The following is a 16,875-nucleotide window of genomic DNA, read 5'->3' as shown; positions in this document are numbered from 1 at the left end:
ACTTTTATTGGTAAAAGATTCTAGCGACAAATTCTGATTTTCTTTTTCAGGCTGCCTTTGGGGTTTTGACACAGAGGGTTTCTATGATTTTGATAGCTTTTAGCGACTTTTCCCACTCAATTCTGCCGCAAACAACAGTGGGAGAAGCTGTCTGTGCAACAGAAATTACATCAACGACGCACTCACATGCTGCGTTCACGTACTAGTTGAAACGAGGAAACTCTGATATTTCCTGGTTGCATGCGTGTATAACTACAACCTTGTGGCAAGTCGGACATTTCCGAGTTTTTAGTTCCAACTAACACTTGAACGCGGCAATAATCAGAGAAGCACAACGTGCGGTGGGCGAGGGCGAAAACGCGACGTGGGGACCGCAGTTTTACCGCATCAAGGCAAATTCGTGTTGTGACGTCGTCGCGGAAACGGTAAAACGTAATCTAGCGTCGTCTAGCGACAAATCAAGGAGCCAATAGCAGTAATCGCCGAAAAAAGTCGGCAACACTGCACGATGTCAACGTGCTGTTCATGGTAGGATCGCGTAGTAAACAGAGGCAGAGGTGCGAGTGGAGCTCATTACTACTGAAGAAATCTAGGCACATTTCACAAGGAATCGCTGTTCGTCGAATGAAGCTTTACCGACGAGAAAATAATATGGATACGTTTAGATGGGTAGCGGACCAGTTACATTTTTAGAATACAAAATAATTTAAACATCAAGCTAGTGTCCCCTCTTGCATAGCTATAGATAGCTTCTGTCCATTTTTCACTGTGTGAAACTTGTTTTTTTGAAATGCATTTCTCAGATTATGCTGCTGGTTTACAAATCTAGGACAACGTGATCTCGAGGAACAATAAATCAGCTATTTTTCATCCATGGTGGTTGCAAGGTAAATTCTTAAAAAATGTTATGCATTTAAATGTGCAAGTAATGATCAGCACATGTGTGTCAGAGATGGCCCACAGCAGGGGTGCTTTACCTGTGATCATGGAGGATATGATTGCACTGTGAGCTAACGTTATCTAAACTATCCCGTTTATTTCAATAGATTGTGCTGTTGATTTTCTGCAAATATTTTTTTATATACAAATGACTGGTTACGTCACAGTTATGACACTGACACAGTATAGCTACAGTCATTAGGACAGAATACAGTTGATCTATTCAGACGGCTTGTCAATGACATAAGGATAGGCAGCTATGTATGGTGTACCTTAGGTCGTTTTCACAGGCTATGATGCCTTTGGCTTGTGTACAGTATTTACGGTGCTGATCATTTTTCCGTTATTTTAACAGTTGTAAAGCGATGGATGGTATCGGGAACACAATGCAGAAGAAGGCTGCGGAGCTCGAGCGCATGGCCGAGGTTCTCGTTACCGGAGAGCAGTTGAGGTAGGAGTGGCTGGCTCGAGCTGAGAGCTCTGTAATGATCCTGATCAAACTGTGTTGCGGCTTTTCAAACAAAGGCGTGAATTGTACCCATTCAAACCAACGCACAAATACAATACCTTTTCTGCAATGCCAATGTGTATTGCGTTGTACTGGCCTAGTGCACACAGTATGATTATTTTAAATGTCAAAGTTTTTTTTTTTGCATTGTGTAACTGAAAGCAATTCATTCATTGTGGTGTTAATCGGAAGATCACTGCTGCTTGTTTTAGTGGAAGAGAAGTAACACCTGCTATTTGTGGAACAGAGCACACTCACACTCACACTCACACTCACACTCACACACACACCCTTGGCCCATATTAGTGGTGCCATAAAAAGCAGGATTGAGAGAGCAGTAAGGGACAGCGGTGAGTGTAAACGTCAGTGAAATGACTCATTATAATTGGCATTGAAACGTTTTATCACCTGTCAGGATGTGTGTGTGGAGGGGAAGTTGCTGTGTGTTTACAGATCTTTAACTTCATCATGGTCAAATCACATGGGCCAGTCAATAAACTCAATGTCAGTGTTCCCTATCACGGTTCATCTTTGACCCGCTCTAAAATTGTCACACTTAACTAGGGCTGTGATCATATCAGTATCGCATTTTTTTTTTCTATGGCGAAAATGAAAACAGGAAGCAGATCAAATCAAATGTATTTATAAAGCCATTCTTACATCAGCTGATATCTCAAAGGGCTGTACAGAAACCCAGCCTAAAACCCCAAACAGCAAGCAATGCAGGTGTAGAAGCACGGTGGCTAGGAAAAACTCCCTAGAAAGGACAAAACCTAGAGAGGAACCAGGCTATGAGGGGTGGCCAGTCCTCTTCTGGCTGTGCCGGGTGGAGATTATAACAGAACATGGCCAAGATGTTCAAATGTTCATAAATGACCAGCATGGTCAAATAATAATAATCACAGTAGTTGTCGAGGGTGCAGCAAGTCAGCACCTCAGGAGTAAATGTCAGTTGGCTTTTCATAGCCGATCATTGAGAGTATCTGTACCGCTCCTGCTGTCTCTAGAGAGTTGAAAACAGCAGGTCTGGGACAGGTAGCACGTCCAGTGAACAGGTCAGAACCTCAGGAGTAAATGTCAGTTGGCTTTTCATAGCCGATCATTGAGAGTATCTCTACCGCTCCTGCTGTCTCTAGAGAGTTGAAAACAGCAGGTCTGGGACAGGTAGCAGGTCTGGGACAGGTAGCAGGTCTGGGACAGGTAGCACGTCCAGTGAACCAAACTCTTTGGTTCTTTTAGAAACCTGCTGTGTGTAAAATATTGTGTGCTGTAACTTTGAAAATAAATACGTGTCTCTGAATGACAACGTAATGTTTTCCTAAAGAAGTTAAATCCGCTTTGTTATGTTTCCTTGCCGCGATACTAACGAGTATTCTCCCCGGCCCTACTTTTAACCTGCCACAGCATGGCACAGTACTAGTCTGGTCTGGTTGGCATAGTTGGCATGTCTTTTAACCTGCCACAGCATGGCACAGTACTAGTCTGGGCTAGTTGGCATGTATTATAACCTGCCACAGCATGGCACAGTACTAGTCTGGTCTAGTAGGCATGTATTTTAACCTGCCACAGCATGGCACAGTACTAGTCTGGTCTGGTTGGCATGTATTATAACCTGCCACAGCATGACACACTACTAGTCTGGTCTGGTTGGCATGTATTATAACCTGCCACAGCATGGCACAGTACTAGTCTGGTCTAGTTGGCATGTATTTTAACCTGCCACAGCATGACACACTACTAGTCTGGTCTGGTTGGCATGTATTATAACCTGCCACAGCATGGCACAGTACTAGTCTGGTCTAGTTGGCATAGTTGGCATGTCTTTTAACCTGCCACAGCATGGCACAGTACTAGTCTGGTTGGCATGTACTTTAACCTGCCACAGCATGGCACAGTACTAGTCTGGTCTAGTTGGCATAGTTGGCATGTCTTTTAACCTGCCACAGCATGGCACAGTACTAGTCTGGTCTAGTAGGCATGTATTATAACCTGCCACAGCATGGCACAGTACTAGTCTGGTCTAGTTGGCATGTATTTTAACCTGCCACAGCATGGCACAGTACTAGTCTGGTCTAGTAGGCATGTATTTTAACCTGCCACAGCATGGCACTACTAGTCTGGTCTAGTTGGCATGTCTTTTAACCTGCCACAGCATGGCACAGTACTAGTCTGGGCTAGTTGGCATGTATTATAACCTGCCACAGCATGACACAGTACTAGTCTAGTTGGCATGTCTTTTAACCTGCCACAGCATGACACAGTACTAGTCTGGGCTAGTTGGCATGTATTATAACCTGCCACAGCATGACACAGTACTAGTCTGGGCTAGTTGGCATGTATTATAACCTGGCACAGCATGGCACAGTACTAGTCTGGTCTAGTTGGCATGTTTTATAACCTGGCACAGCATGGCACAGTACTAGTCTGGTCTAGTTGGCATGTATTTCTCCCAACAAAGTAATGACCACATGCTTAATGTAACTAAGAACAGGAAGACTTGTGTCTCTAAATCTTATCATTGACTCGAGGTCATCTGGGGATAGACTATGTCTGCCTCCCAAATGGCCCCCTGTTGCCTTTCTAGTGTATGGGAATAAGGTGCCCTGTCTTAGACATGCCGACACAGATGTTGCTGGCTACTGGCTAGCACTAGCAGTGCTGCCTGGAATAATTGGTCACAGCTGAACATGGTGCACCTGCCTCCTTTTGGCCCAGTTGAACAAGAGTACAAGACATGCTGTTGTGCTGAAGATTAGCTCGTAGCTAATCGGCAGGTAGCCTAGTGGTCAGAGCGTTGGACTAGCAGGTAGCCTAGTGGTCAGAGCGTTGGACTAGCAGGTAGCCTAGTGGTCAGAGCGTTGGGCCAGTAACCGAAAGGATGCTAGATTGAATCCCCGAGCTGACAAGGTAAAAATCTGTCGTTTTGCCCCTGAACAAGGCAGTTAACCCACTGCAGTTAACCCACTGTTCCTAGGCCGTAAGAATTTGTTCTTAACTGACTTGCCAAGCTAAATAAATGTTAAATAAATAAAAATCTAAACATTATAACAGGACGTAAGCCTATGCTTCCTTGAATTCTGTAGGGTTAGAATGGTATTTTTGACCCCTGGCTTTATAATTATAGTGAGGAAACCAAGCCATGTGGATTCATGGCGGGTTGCCATGTGGGTTTAGGTTACTCGCTACATAGTGCACTACTTTGACAAGAGCCCTATAGGGCCTCGAGGCTCGGACTGAGCTGCCAAATCTAATCCAGGAGACGCTAGACAGTAGTAGATTCTACAGAGACCTCTAATCCAGGAGACGCTAGACAGTAGTAGATTCTACAGGGACCTCTAATCCAGGAGACACTAGACAGTAGTAGATTCTAGAGAGACCTCTAATCCAGGAGACACTAGACAGTAGTAGATTCTAGAGAGACCTCTAATCCAGGAGACACTAGACAGTAGTAGATTCTACAGAGACCTCTAATCCAGGAGACACTAGACAGTAGTAGATTCTAGAGACCTCTAATCCAGGAGACACTAGACAGTAGTAGATTCTACAGAGACCTCTAATCCAGGAGACACTAGACAGTAGTAGATTCTACAGAGACCTCTAATCCAGGAGACACTAGACAGTAGTAGATTCTAGAGAGACCTCTAATCCAGGAGACACTAGACAGTAGTAGATTCTAGAGAGACCTCTAATCCAGGAGACACTAGACAGTAGTAGATTCTAGAGAGACCTCTAATCCAGGAGACACTAGACAGTAGTAGATTCTAGAGACCTCTAATCCAGGAGACACTAGACAGTAGTAGATTCTAGAGACCTCTAATCCAGGAGACACTAGACAGTAGTAGATTCTACAGAGACCTCTAATCCAGGAGACACTAGACAGTAGTAGATTCTAGAGAGACCTCTAATCCAGGAGACACTAGACAGTAGTAGATTCTAGAGAGACCTCTAATCCAGGAGACACTAGACAGTAGTAGATTCTAGAGAGACCTCTAATCCAGGAGACACTAGACAGTAGTAGATTCTAGAGAGACCTCTAATCCAGGAGACACTAGACAGTAGTAGATTCTAGAGAGACCTCTAATCCAGGAGACACTAGACAGTAGTAGATTCTAGAGAGACCTCTAATCCAGGAGACACTAGACAGTAGTAGATTCTAGAGAGACCTCTAATCCAGGAGACACTAGACAGTAGTAGATTCTAGAGAGACCTCTAATCCAGGAGACACTAGACAGTAGTAGATTCTAGAGAGACCTCTAATCCAGGAGACACTAGACAGTAGTAGATTCTAGAGAGACCTCTAATCCAGGAGACACTAGACAGTAGTAGATTCTAGAGAGACCTCTAATCCAGGAGACGCTAGACAGTAGTAGATTCTAGAGAGACCTCTAATCCAGGAGACGCTAGACAGTAGTAGATTCTACAGAGACCTCTAATCCAGGAGACGCTAGACAGTAGTAGATTCTACAGAGACCTCTAATCCAGGAGACACTAGACAGTAGTAGATTCTAGAGAGACCTCTAATCCAGGAGACACTAGACAGTAGTAGATTCTAGAGAGACCTCTAATCCAGGAGACACTAGACAGTAGTATATTCTAGAGAGACCTCTAATCCAGGAGACACTAGACAGTAGTAGATTCAACAGAGACCTCTAATCCAGGAGACGCTAGACAGTAGTAGATTCTACAGAGACCTCTAATCCAGGAGACGCTAGACAGTAGTAGATTCTACAGAGACCTCTAATCCAGGAGACACTAGACAGTAGTAGATTCTAAAGAGACCTCTAATCCAGGAGACGCTAGACAGTAGTAGATTCTACAGAGACCTCTAATCCAGGAGACGCTAGACAGTAGTAGATTCTACAGAGACCTCTAATCCAGGAGACGCTAGACAGTAGTAGATTCTACAGAGACCTCTAATCCAGGAGACGCTAGACAGTAGTAGATTCTACAGAGACCTCTAATCCAGGAGACGCTAGACAGTAGTAGATTCTACAGAGACCTCTAATCCAGGAGACGCTAGACAGTAGTAGATTCTACAGAGACCTCTAATCCAGGAGACGCTAGACAGTAGTAGATTCTACAGAGACCTCTAATCCAGGAGACGCTAGACAGTAGTAGATTCTACAGAGACCTCTAATCCAGGAGACGCTAGACAGTAGTAGATTCTACAGAGACCTCTAATCCAGGAGACGCTAGACAGTAGTAGATTCTACAGAGACCTCTAATCCAGGAGACGCTAGACAGTAGTAGATTCAACAGAGACCTCTAATCCAGGAGACGCTAGACAGTAGTAGATTCAACAGAGACCTCTAATCCAGGAGACGCTAGACAGTAGTAGATTCTACAGAGACCTCTAATCCAGGAGACGCTAGACAGTAGTAGATTCTACAGAGACCTCTAATCCAGGAGACGCTAGACAGTAGTAGATTCAACAGAGACCTCTAATCCAGGAGACGCTAGACAGTAGTAGATTCAACAGAGACCTCTAATCCAGGAGACGCTAGACAGTAGTAGATTCTAGAGAGACCTCTAATCCAGGAGACGCTAGACAGTAGTAGATTCTACAGAGACCTCTAATCCAGGAGACGCTAGACAGTAGTAGATTCTACAGAGACCTCTAATCCAGGAGACGCTAGACAGTAGTAGATTCTACAGAGACCTCTAATCCAGGAGACGCTAGACAGTAGTAGATTCTACAGAGACCTCTAATCCAGGAGACGCTAGACAGTAGTAGATTCTACAGAGACCTCTAATCCAGGAGACACTAGACAGTAGTAGATTCTACAGAGACCTCTAATCCAGGAGACACTAGACAGTAGTAGATTCTACAGAGATCTCTAATCCAGGAGACACTAGACAGTAGTAGATTCTAGAGAGACCTCTAATCCAGGAGACGCTAGACAGTAGTAGATTCTACAGAGAACTCTAATCCAGGAGACGCTAGACAGTAGTAGATTCTACAGAGACCTCTAATCCAGGAGACGCTAGACAGTAGTAGATTCTACAGGGACCTCTAATCCAGGAGACACTAGACAGTAGTAGATTCTAGAGAGACCTCTAATCCAGGAGACACTAGACAGTAGTAGATTCTACAGAGACCTCTAATCCAGGAGACACTAGACAGTAGTAGATTCTACAGAGACCTCTAATCCAGGAGACACTAGACAGTAGTAGATTCTAGAGAGACCTCTAATCCAGGAGACACTAGACAGTAGTAGATTCTAGAGAGACCTCTAATCCAGGAGACACTAGACAGTAGTAGATTCTAGAGAGACCTCTAATCCAGGAGACACTAGACAGTAGTAGATTCTAGAGAGACCTCTAATCCAGGAGACGCTAGACAGTAGTAGATTCTACAGAGACCTCTAATCCAGGAGACGCTAGACAGTAGTAGATTCTACAGAGACCTCTAATCCAGGAGACACTAGACAGTAGTAGATTCTAGAGAGACCTCTAATCCAGGAGACACTAGACAGTAGTAGATTCTAGAGAGACCTCTAATCCAGGAGACACTAGACAGTAGTAGATTCTACAGAGACCTCTAATCCAGGAGACGCTAGACAGTAGTAGATTCTACAGAGACCTCTAATCCAGGAGACGCTAGACAGTAGTAGATTCTACAGAGACCTCTAATCCAGGAGACGCTAGACAGTAGTAGATTCTACAGAGACCTCTAATCCAGGAGACGCTAGACAGTAGTAGATTCTACAGAGACCTCTAATCCAGGAGACGCTAGACAGTAGTAGATTCTACAGAGACCTCTAATCCAGGAGACGCTAGACAGTAGTAGATTCTACAGAGACCTCTAATCCAGGAGACACTAGACAGTAGTAGATTCTAGAGAGACCTCTAATCCAGGAGACACTAGACAGTAGTAGATTCTAGAGAGACCTCTAATCCAGGAGACACTAGACAGTAGTAGATTCTACAGAGACCTCTAATCCAGGAGACGCTAGACAGTAGTAGATTCTACAGAGACCTCTAATCCAGGAGACGCTAGACAGTAGTAGATTCTACAGAGACCTCTAATCCAGGAGACGCTAGACAGTAGTAGATTCTACAGAGACCTCTAATCCAGGAGACGCTAGACAGTAGTAGATTCTACAGAGACCCAGAGGAGCCAGAGGAGCAGCTGTAATGAACAATGGCTGTTTTTGTTAACGTTCTCCATTTAACATTATAGTGAATCACCCCGATAAACACAAGGGCTACTCAGTACACGTCTTGAGAAGATGCCTTTTATTCCTAGTTGTTCTTTAACTAATCTGCCGTCTAGTAGTTGTAGTGTTGTTCAGGGTCACTCTCACTGACCAGTCCAAGAGGCTACATAACATCTCCGTTACTCCGCTATGAACGTGTACTGTAGGTACACTTTGAGACAGTGTCCTTGTTAAGGTTAAAGGATCATTCATTTCGACATCTTGACTCACTTTCGTTGGCCAATCAATGAGTTTTGTCTTGTCTGCCTCAACCTCGATTCTCCTGCTCGATTTAGTTGCACATCTGCTGTCTTTCGTCATCTTCGTACTGAAAGAGGAGCCAGAATACACAAGGAACCCAGAGTGTGTAAAGAGTTGTTGTTCCCTCCTGTCTGTCTGCTGAGGCCTGGGACATTTATTCAACTGTGCATTTAATGACCTGGATAGACACTCCAAATCACTCAGACCCGACTGATTTATATGACGTGCACCACCTACATAACAGCCCCTTATACATACTGTGGTGTCAGTTAAAAACATGGTTAATCATTCAGACCTGACTGATTTATATGACATGCACCACCTACATAACAGCCCCTTATACATACTGTGGTGTCAGTTTAAAAAAAACGGATTAATCGTTCGTTTTAATGTTTCAGTTAGTTAATTTGCAATGAGGACACCTGTCAAATTTTATTGGAAGTGCAGCACCTACATAAGAACTTCTAAATCTCTCCATCCTCCTCAGACCTGTCTACTTTATCCCTCTGTCCGTCCTCCTCAGACCTGTCTACTTTATCCCTCTGTCCGTCCTCCTCAGACCTGTCTACTTTATCCCTCTGTCCGTCCTCCTCAGACCTGTCTACTTTATCCCTCTGTCCGTCCTCCTCAGACCTGTCTACTTTATCCCTCTGTCCGTCCTCCTCAGACCTGTCTACTTTATCCCTCTGTCCGTCCTCCTCAGACCTGTCTACTTTATCCCTCTGTCCGTCCTCCTCAGACCTGTCTACTTTATCCCTCTGTCCGTCCTCCTCAGACCTGTCTACTTGAATCCCTCTGTCCATCCTCCTCAGACCTGTCTACTTGAATCCTTCTGTCCGTCCTCCTCAGACCTGTTTACTTGAATCCCTCTGTCCATCCTCCTCAGACCTGTCTACTTGAATCCCTCTGTCCATCCTCCTCAGACCTGTCTACTTTATCCCTCTGTCCATCCTCCTCAGACCTGTCTACTTTAATCCCTCTGTCCGTCCTCCTCAGACCTGTCTACTTTAATCCCTCTGTCCGTCCTCAGACCTGTCTACTTTATCCCTCTGTCCATCCTCCTCAGACCTGTCTACTTAATCCTGTGTCCATCCTCCTCAGACCTGTCTACTTTATCCCTCTGTCCATCCTCCTCAGACCTGTCTACTTTATCCCTCTGTCCATCCTCCTCAGACCTGTCTACTTTAATCCCTCTGTCCGTCCTCCTCAGACCTGTCTACTTTAATCCCTCTGTCCGTCCTCCTCAGACCTGTCTACTTTAATCCCTCTGTCCGTCCTCCTCAGACCTGTCTACTTTAGGGCATACAAACAGTATACAGTACCAGTCAAAGTTTGAAAACACCTACTCATTCAAGGGTTTTTTATTTTTACTATTTTCAAGACATCACAACTATGAAATAACACACATGGAATCATGTACTAACCAAAATAGTGTTAAACAAATCAAAATATATTTTACATTTTAGGTTCTTCAAAGTAGCCACCCTTTGCCTTTAAGACAGCTTTTCACACTCTTGGCATTCTCTTAACCAGCTTCACCTGGAATGCTTTTCCAACAGTCTTGAAGGAGTTCCCACAAATGCTGAGCACTTGTTGGCTGCTTTTCCTTCACGCTGCGGTCCAACTCATCCCAAACCATCTCAATTGGGTTGAGGTCGGGTGATTGTGGAGGCCAGGTCATCTGATGGAGCACTCATCACTCTCCTTCTTGGTCAAATAGCCCTTACACAGCCTGGAGGTGTTGGGTCGTTGTCCTGTTGAAAAACAAATGATAGTCCCACTAAGCCCAACCCAGATGGGATGGTGTATCACTGCAGAATGCTGTGGTAGCCATGCTGGTTAAGTGTGTCTTAAATTCTAAATAAATCAGACAGTGTCACCAGGAAAGCACCATCACACCTCCATGCTTCACGGTGGGAAATACACATGCAGAGATCATCTGTTCATCTACTCTGCATCTCATAATGACACAGTGGTTGGAACCAAAGGACAGATTTCCACCGGTCTAATGTCCAGTGTTCGTGTTTCTTGGTCCAAGCAAGTCTCTTCTTCTTATTGGTGTCCTTTAGTAGTGTTTTTTTGCAGAAATTCGACCATGAAGGCTCCTCTGAACAGTTGATGTGTCTGTTACTTGAACTCAGAAGCATTTATTTGGGCTGCAATTTCTGAGGCTGGTAACTCTAATGAACTCATCCTCAGCAGCAGAGGTAACTCTGGGTCTTCCATTCCTGTGGCGGTCCTCATGAGAGCCAGTTTCATCATAGCGCTTGATGGTTTTTGCGACTGCACTTGAAGAAACTTTCAAAGTTCTTGAATTTGTCTGACCTCCATGTCTTAAAGTAATGATGGTCTGTCATTTCTCTTTGCTTATTTGAGCTGTTCTTGCCATAATATGTACTTGGTCTTTTACCAAATAGGGCTATCTTCTGTATACCCTCCTATTTTGTCACAACACAACTGATTGGCTCAAACGCAGTAAGAATGAAAGAAACGACACAAATGAACTTTTAACAAGGCACACCTGTTAATTGAAATGCATTCCAGGTGACCACCTGGAGAGAATGCCTACAGTGTGCAATGCTGTCATCAAGGCAAAGGGTGGCTAATTTGAAGAATATCAAATGTATTTTGATTGAACTTTTTATTTTTTTGCTTACTATATACTTCCATATGTGTTATTTCATAGTTTTGATGTCTTCACTATTATTCTACAAATGTAGAAAATAGTAAAAATAAAAACCCTGAAATGAGTAGGTGTATCCAAACTTATGACTAGCACTGTACCTACATAAGGAAACATAACACAATCCTAATTCATCCGTACACATCCTCCTCAGACCTGTCAAACACAGTACTGACAGATGTCCTACCCGCTAACACTTTATCTGAGGAGCAAAACCTACTAGGTCACAGAGGCTTCATAACACATTGATAATCCACACACACTGCACTCACAAGCAGAATGCTCTGAATATCCTCGTTACAGAACTTCAAATCAACAATTTAAGATGAAGGATATAAAACAAGTGTAGCTTATTGACTTCAACAAAAGGAAAAATAACAGCCTATACTGTGAGTCAGTCAGTTACCCAACAGCATGCTGTCTAACATAACCGCAGTTCAGAGGTCACCAATGTGCACCACACTGTTTGTTGTCACTTCCTCTTGGAGACAACCACCAAGAAACTGGAACATGTGATACGAATACACAATACATGTACATGCATGTCCTTCCTGAGAGAACATGGAGTACAGACCAGAGACCTAACAGCTAAAGCTGTGTTATAAGAGACTGTACAGGAAAGAGAGAGAGAGGGGGAGAGTGTGTGTGTACATAATATGATATTTGTAATGTCTTTATTCTTTTGGAACTTCTGTGAGTGTAATGTTTATTGTTTATTTCACTTTTGTATATTATCTATTTCATTTGCTCTGGCAACATTAACACATGTTTTCCATGCTAATAAAGCCCCTTGAATTGAGAGGGCGAGAGGTATGTCACTAGGCTACATAATTGTGTAGATACAGTTACAACACATGACGGAGAGAGAGAAGCTACACTACAGTATGTCAATAGCCTGACGTTGTGTTCCACAGACGATGTAAGAATAGTCTACATTACTAGCTGTAGGCCTTATCTTTTCCTGAACAAGTGTACTGTAGTTACAACACATGACGGAGAGAGAGAGAGGGGGAGAGGCTACAGTTTGTCAATAGCCTGACGTTGTGTTGTTCGTTCCACAGGCTGCGTCTCCATGAAGGGAAGGTGGTTAAGGACCGCAGGCATCACCTGAGGACGTATCCCAACTGCTTTGTGGCCAAGGAGCTGATCGACTGGCTGCTGGAGCACAAGGAGGCGTCAGACAGAGACACGGCCATCAGGATCATGCAGAAACTCCTGGATCAGAGCATCATTCATCACGGTAGGGCCTTCTGACATGACCAGCCACGTCTGGGCTGTGTTCATTAGGAGCCAAATGGAAGGAAGCGGACTGAAACGGGGAGAGATTTCCTGGACCTGTCAAATAAGAAACACTCATTTTTCGTTTTCCATTGCTAAGCGTTTTGTTATGGTGTGCCCTAATTAATACTCCTCTGAGCTTGGGGTTTTCTGGGAACAGCCAGATCCTGCTTCTCTACAGTCTTCAAATAAAATTGTATTAGTCACATGCGCCGAATACAACAGGTGTAAACCTTACAGTGAAAGGGCACTCAACAGAAAATGTTTTGCATCAGGTTTTTTGTTTTGTTTTTCTGTATGCAGATAGTCCCTGCTTGTTTCAAATGTTTTTTGTTGTTTTGTTTAGTACCTAATGTTCTTCCATTTTTAATGTGAAGAGACAAATCCTCTGTCTCTCTCTAGTGCTGTTGGTTGTCTTTCTCTCAGCCTGTTCGGATGTAGCCTAGTACAACAATGTCTTGTTGAAGGTTAATATATATACTGTATTAATATTAACCTTCAATAAGACATTGTTGTACTAGGCTACATCTGAGTTTAAAGGGTTATGATAGCTACTCCGCTTTCTGGAAACTCATAGGTCATCAGACAGAAGCTACACACTGTATCCTTGACAGAAAGCGGAGTAGCTAACATAACACTTTAAACTCAGACCTCACCACTCAAAGAACAGCAAAGTGCTTCATTTGGCAAATTTCGTTCACTTCAGAGGATTGACTGGCGCTGGGCTGTCGAGAAATGTAATGGCATTATTAACTACGAAGCTTTCGGGTAAACTCAGCTCTGTTTAGTGGGCTGTTAGTGTGGGGGAAAAGATGATGCCATTAGCAGTTAGCTAACTCAGCTCTGTTTAGTGGGCTGTTAGTGTGGGGGGGGGGGAAGAAGCGGCCATTAGCAGTTAGCTAACTCAGCTCTGTTTAGTGGGCTGTTAGTGTGGGGGAAAAGATGATGCTATTAGCAGTTAGCTAACTCAGCTCTGTTTAGTGGGCTGTTAGTGTGGGGGGGGGGAAGAAGCGGCCATTAGCAGTTAGCTAACTCAGCTCTGTTTAGTGGGCTGTTAGTGTGGGGGGGGGGAAGAAGAGGCCATTAGCAGTTAGCTAACTCAGCTCTGTTTAGTGGGCTGTTAGTGTGGGGGGAAAGAAGAGGCCATTAGCAGTTAGCAAACTCAGCTCTGTTTAGTGGGCTGTTAGTGTGGGGGGGGGGAAGAAGAGGCCATTAGCAGTTAGCTAACTCAGCTCTGTTTAGTGGGCTGTTAGTGTGTGTGTGGGGGAAAATGACGCAATTATCAGTTCGCCAAATGTAAACAAACATTGTTCCTCTTTTTGTGTTGCAGTTTGTGACGAGCACAAGGAGTTCAAAGACATGAAGCTGTTCTATCGCTTCAGGAAAGATGACGGGACGTTTCCTCTGGACAACGAAGCCAAGGTCTTCATGAGGGGACAACGGATATATGAAAAGTAGGTGTTCTTTTCAAGTGATAATATATTAGTTTACCAATGTTGATGGAGAGAGAAATTATATCCAGAGGAAAAACCAATTAAAAAGCTTTTACTCATTACAGTGAGTGCTGACTCGTTATATACAATCAATGAAATATGTTCTGAGCAGTATTATGTTTAGGGGGTAGGCATCCTGTTTGTGTTGTTGTTACCAGTCTAGTACACGGTGTTGTTCAGCAGGCAGGTGAGAGTGGTTAGAGCCTAATAGTTTCCATAGAAACGCCCTCCTCAACCAGATAGATCTCGTTCAGTCACTCTGCCAGCTACAGTCCTCTCTCTCTTTCTCTCACTCTCTCTCTCATGAGAAAACAAGTTTTGATCAGTCATGGACATAAAAGTGCTGAAAACAAATATTCTCCCTGTTTAAAAAGATGGAGAACAAGCTATGAAGGATAAATACTGGAGTTTTGGTGCACAAAAATAATAGTGCGATATTTTCAAAACGATACAATATTTCGTCAAATGAATAATATCACTAAATCAAACCCCAGTCGCCAAGGGGGATGAGTGGTCTGGAGTTGTCTGCATTACTGCTAGACCAGACCCCAGGACATTAGCAGACAGTACATTCTAGCAGCATAGCCCATAGCAACATGCTGTTTGATTTGATATGCTTTTTGTAGTTGGACCGTATCAAATGTAATTCATTCAGGATGGTTTCTATGGAATGGACCTTTCCTGCTCTCTCTGTACTGTCAGTAAATATAAATATATATACATCACCTTTATTTAACCAGGTAGGCCAGTTGAGAACAAGTTCTCATTTACAACTGCGACCTGGCCAAGATAAAGTAAAGCAGTGCGACACAAACAACAACACAGAGTTACACATGGAATAAACAAACGTACAGTCAATAACACAATAGAAAAGTCTATGTACAGTGTGTGCAAATGTAGTAAGGTTAGGGAGGTAGGGCAATAAATAGGCCATAGTGGCGAAATAATTACAATTTAGCAATTAAACACTGGAGTGATAGATGTGCAGATGATGATGTGTAAGTAGAGATACTGTTGTGCAAAGGAGCAAAAAGTAAATGCTTTGTTACAATGCGTTAACTGACAACTTAAATACTCCACTCCACTCATGACAGAGACCGTTGTTATGGTTATCCCTGTTGCTCAGAGAAAGTGTTGTCGTTCCGTGTGTTGATTAGTTATGAACATTACGACAGGTTTGGAAGGCGGTATGTTGAAATTCACCCTCGGGCATCTTGTATTGGCTGCTACTACCGACCTGACTACGCAGAAAGAATGTCTCTCTTTTAGTTTATTCTTTAAGGCTGGCCTCCCTGCCCCCTCTCCTCGGGCTGGCCTCCCTGCCCCCTCTCCTCGGGCTGGCCTCCCTGCCCCCTCTCCTCGGGCTGGCCTCCCTGCCCCCTCTCCTCGGGCTGGCCTCCCTGCCCCCTCTCCTCGGGCTGGCCTCCCTGCCCCCTCTCCTCGGGCTGGCCTCCCTGCCCCCTCTCCTCGGGCTGGCCTCCCTGCCCCCTCTCCTCGGGCTGGCCTCCCTGCCCCCTCTCCTCGGGCTGGCCTCCCTGCCCCCTCTCCTCGGGCTGGCCTCCCTGCCCCCTCTCCTCGGGCTGGCCTCCCTGCCCCCTCTCTGTGTTTTCATTACATTCTCAATTCAGATTGAGTTTCACTAGGACATCATGATGTCCACCATTATGTTGTAAATTACAATTGTTATTGCAGTGTTACACACCTGCAGAATGTAGGTCTAATGGCTCTCTAGTTCAGTAATACTGTCTGACTGTGTTGTAGCTCTCTGCCAGCTCCACAGAAACCTTTGTGCCAGCTCCTGCTCCTGCTCCTGCTCCTGCTCCAGCCCCTGTGGTGGTTGAGCCATCCTCCCCCTGAGCTGTGTGTGGCGTAACAGGAAGACAGGCAGGGCCAGTGTTAGGGTGTATTTATGTAGTCACCATGGTAGAGGGACACACAGCCTGGTTTAGTGGAAGTATGCAGGCTACACCTCAGTCTTCACACTCACCAGACTAGAGACTGGGGCCGCGATTCAAACAAGCACAGCTACAAACTACCTGTGCAATGTGTGTGTCCTGGAATCCCAGCCCAAGTTCCCAGTACAGGAAGAGCTGTTGTATTGTTGTTGTGCCCAGTCTGGAAACAACGGGATAAGTCAACGGGGACAATCTCAAGGGGATATTTAACCACCTTGTTTGACTGACTGTTGTCTTCCTGACTGAACAACCAGGGTGAAGATACACTTTACTTCCTGGTTGCCTGGTAAATGGGCCTATAGTGTTTAGAGGGTGGTGAACAAACACTTTGGAGAATCAACAAAGCGACCCTTTCCTTCTCAACAACAAGCAGGGTGGTCTCCTTAGCCCAGGCCTGTGTGGTGTTAATGGTGGCGACTGCTTCCTCCTTCACAAGCAGGGTGGTCTCCTTAGCCCAGGCCTGTGTGGTGTTAATGGTGGCGACTGCTTCCTCCTTCACAAGCAGGGTGGTCTCCTTAGCCCAGGCCTGTGTGGTGTTAATGGTGGCGACTGCTTCCTC

General features: G+C 44.6%; 1 protein-coding gene across 1 annotated transcript in view; it reads left to right on the top strand.

Annotated features, from left to right (window-relative positions):
* Positions 1-345: 345 nt before the first annotated feature.
* deptor (DEP domain containing MTOR-interacting protein) overlaps positions 346-16,875 on the top strand; it is a 71,695-nt gene continuing 55,165 nt past the window's right edge. The window contains exons 1-5 of the mRNA XM_038995207.1: positions 346-669; positions 804-887; positions 1,295-1,390; positions 12,652-12,830; positions 14,199-14,322. Of these exons, the coding sequence (XP_038851135.1) occupies positions 874-887; positions 1,295-1,390; positions 12,652-12,830; positions 14,199-14,322 (413 nt within the window). The 5' untranslated portion in view covers positions 346-669; positions 804-873. The remainder of the gene's footprint in view (positions 670-803; positions 888-1,294; positions 1,391-12,651; positions 12,831-14,198; positions 14,323-16,875) is intronic.

Source organism: Salvelinus namaycush, chromosome 5 (genome assembly GCF_016432855.1).
Source record: "Salvelinus namaycush isolate Seneca chromosome 5, SaNama_1.0, whole genome shotgun sequence".
NCBI classification, from domain to species: domain Eukaryota; kingdom Metazoa; phylum Chordata; class Actinopteri; order Salmoniformes; family Salmonidae; genus Salvelinus; species Salvelinus namaycush.
This window is presented reverse-complemented; position numbering and strand designations above follow the sequence as displayed.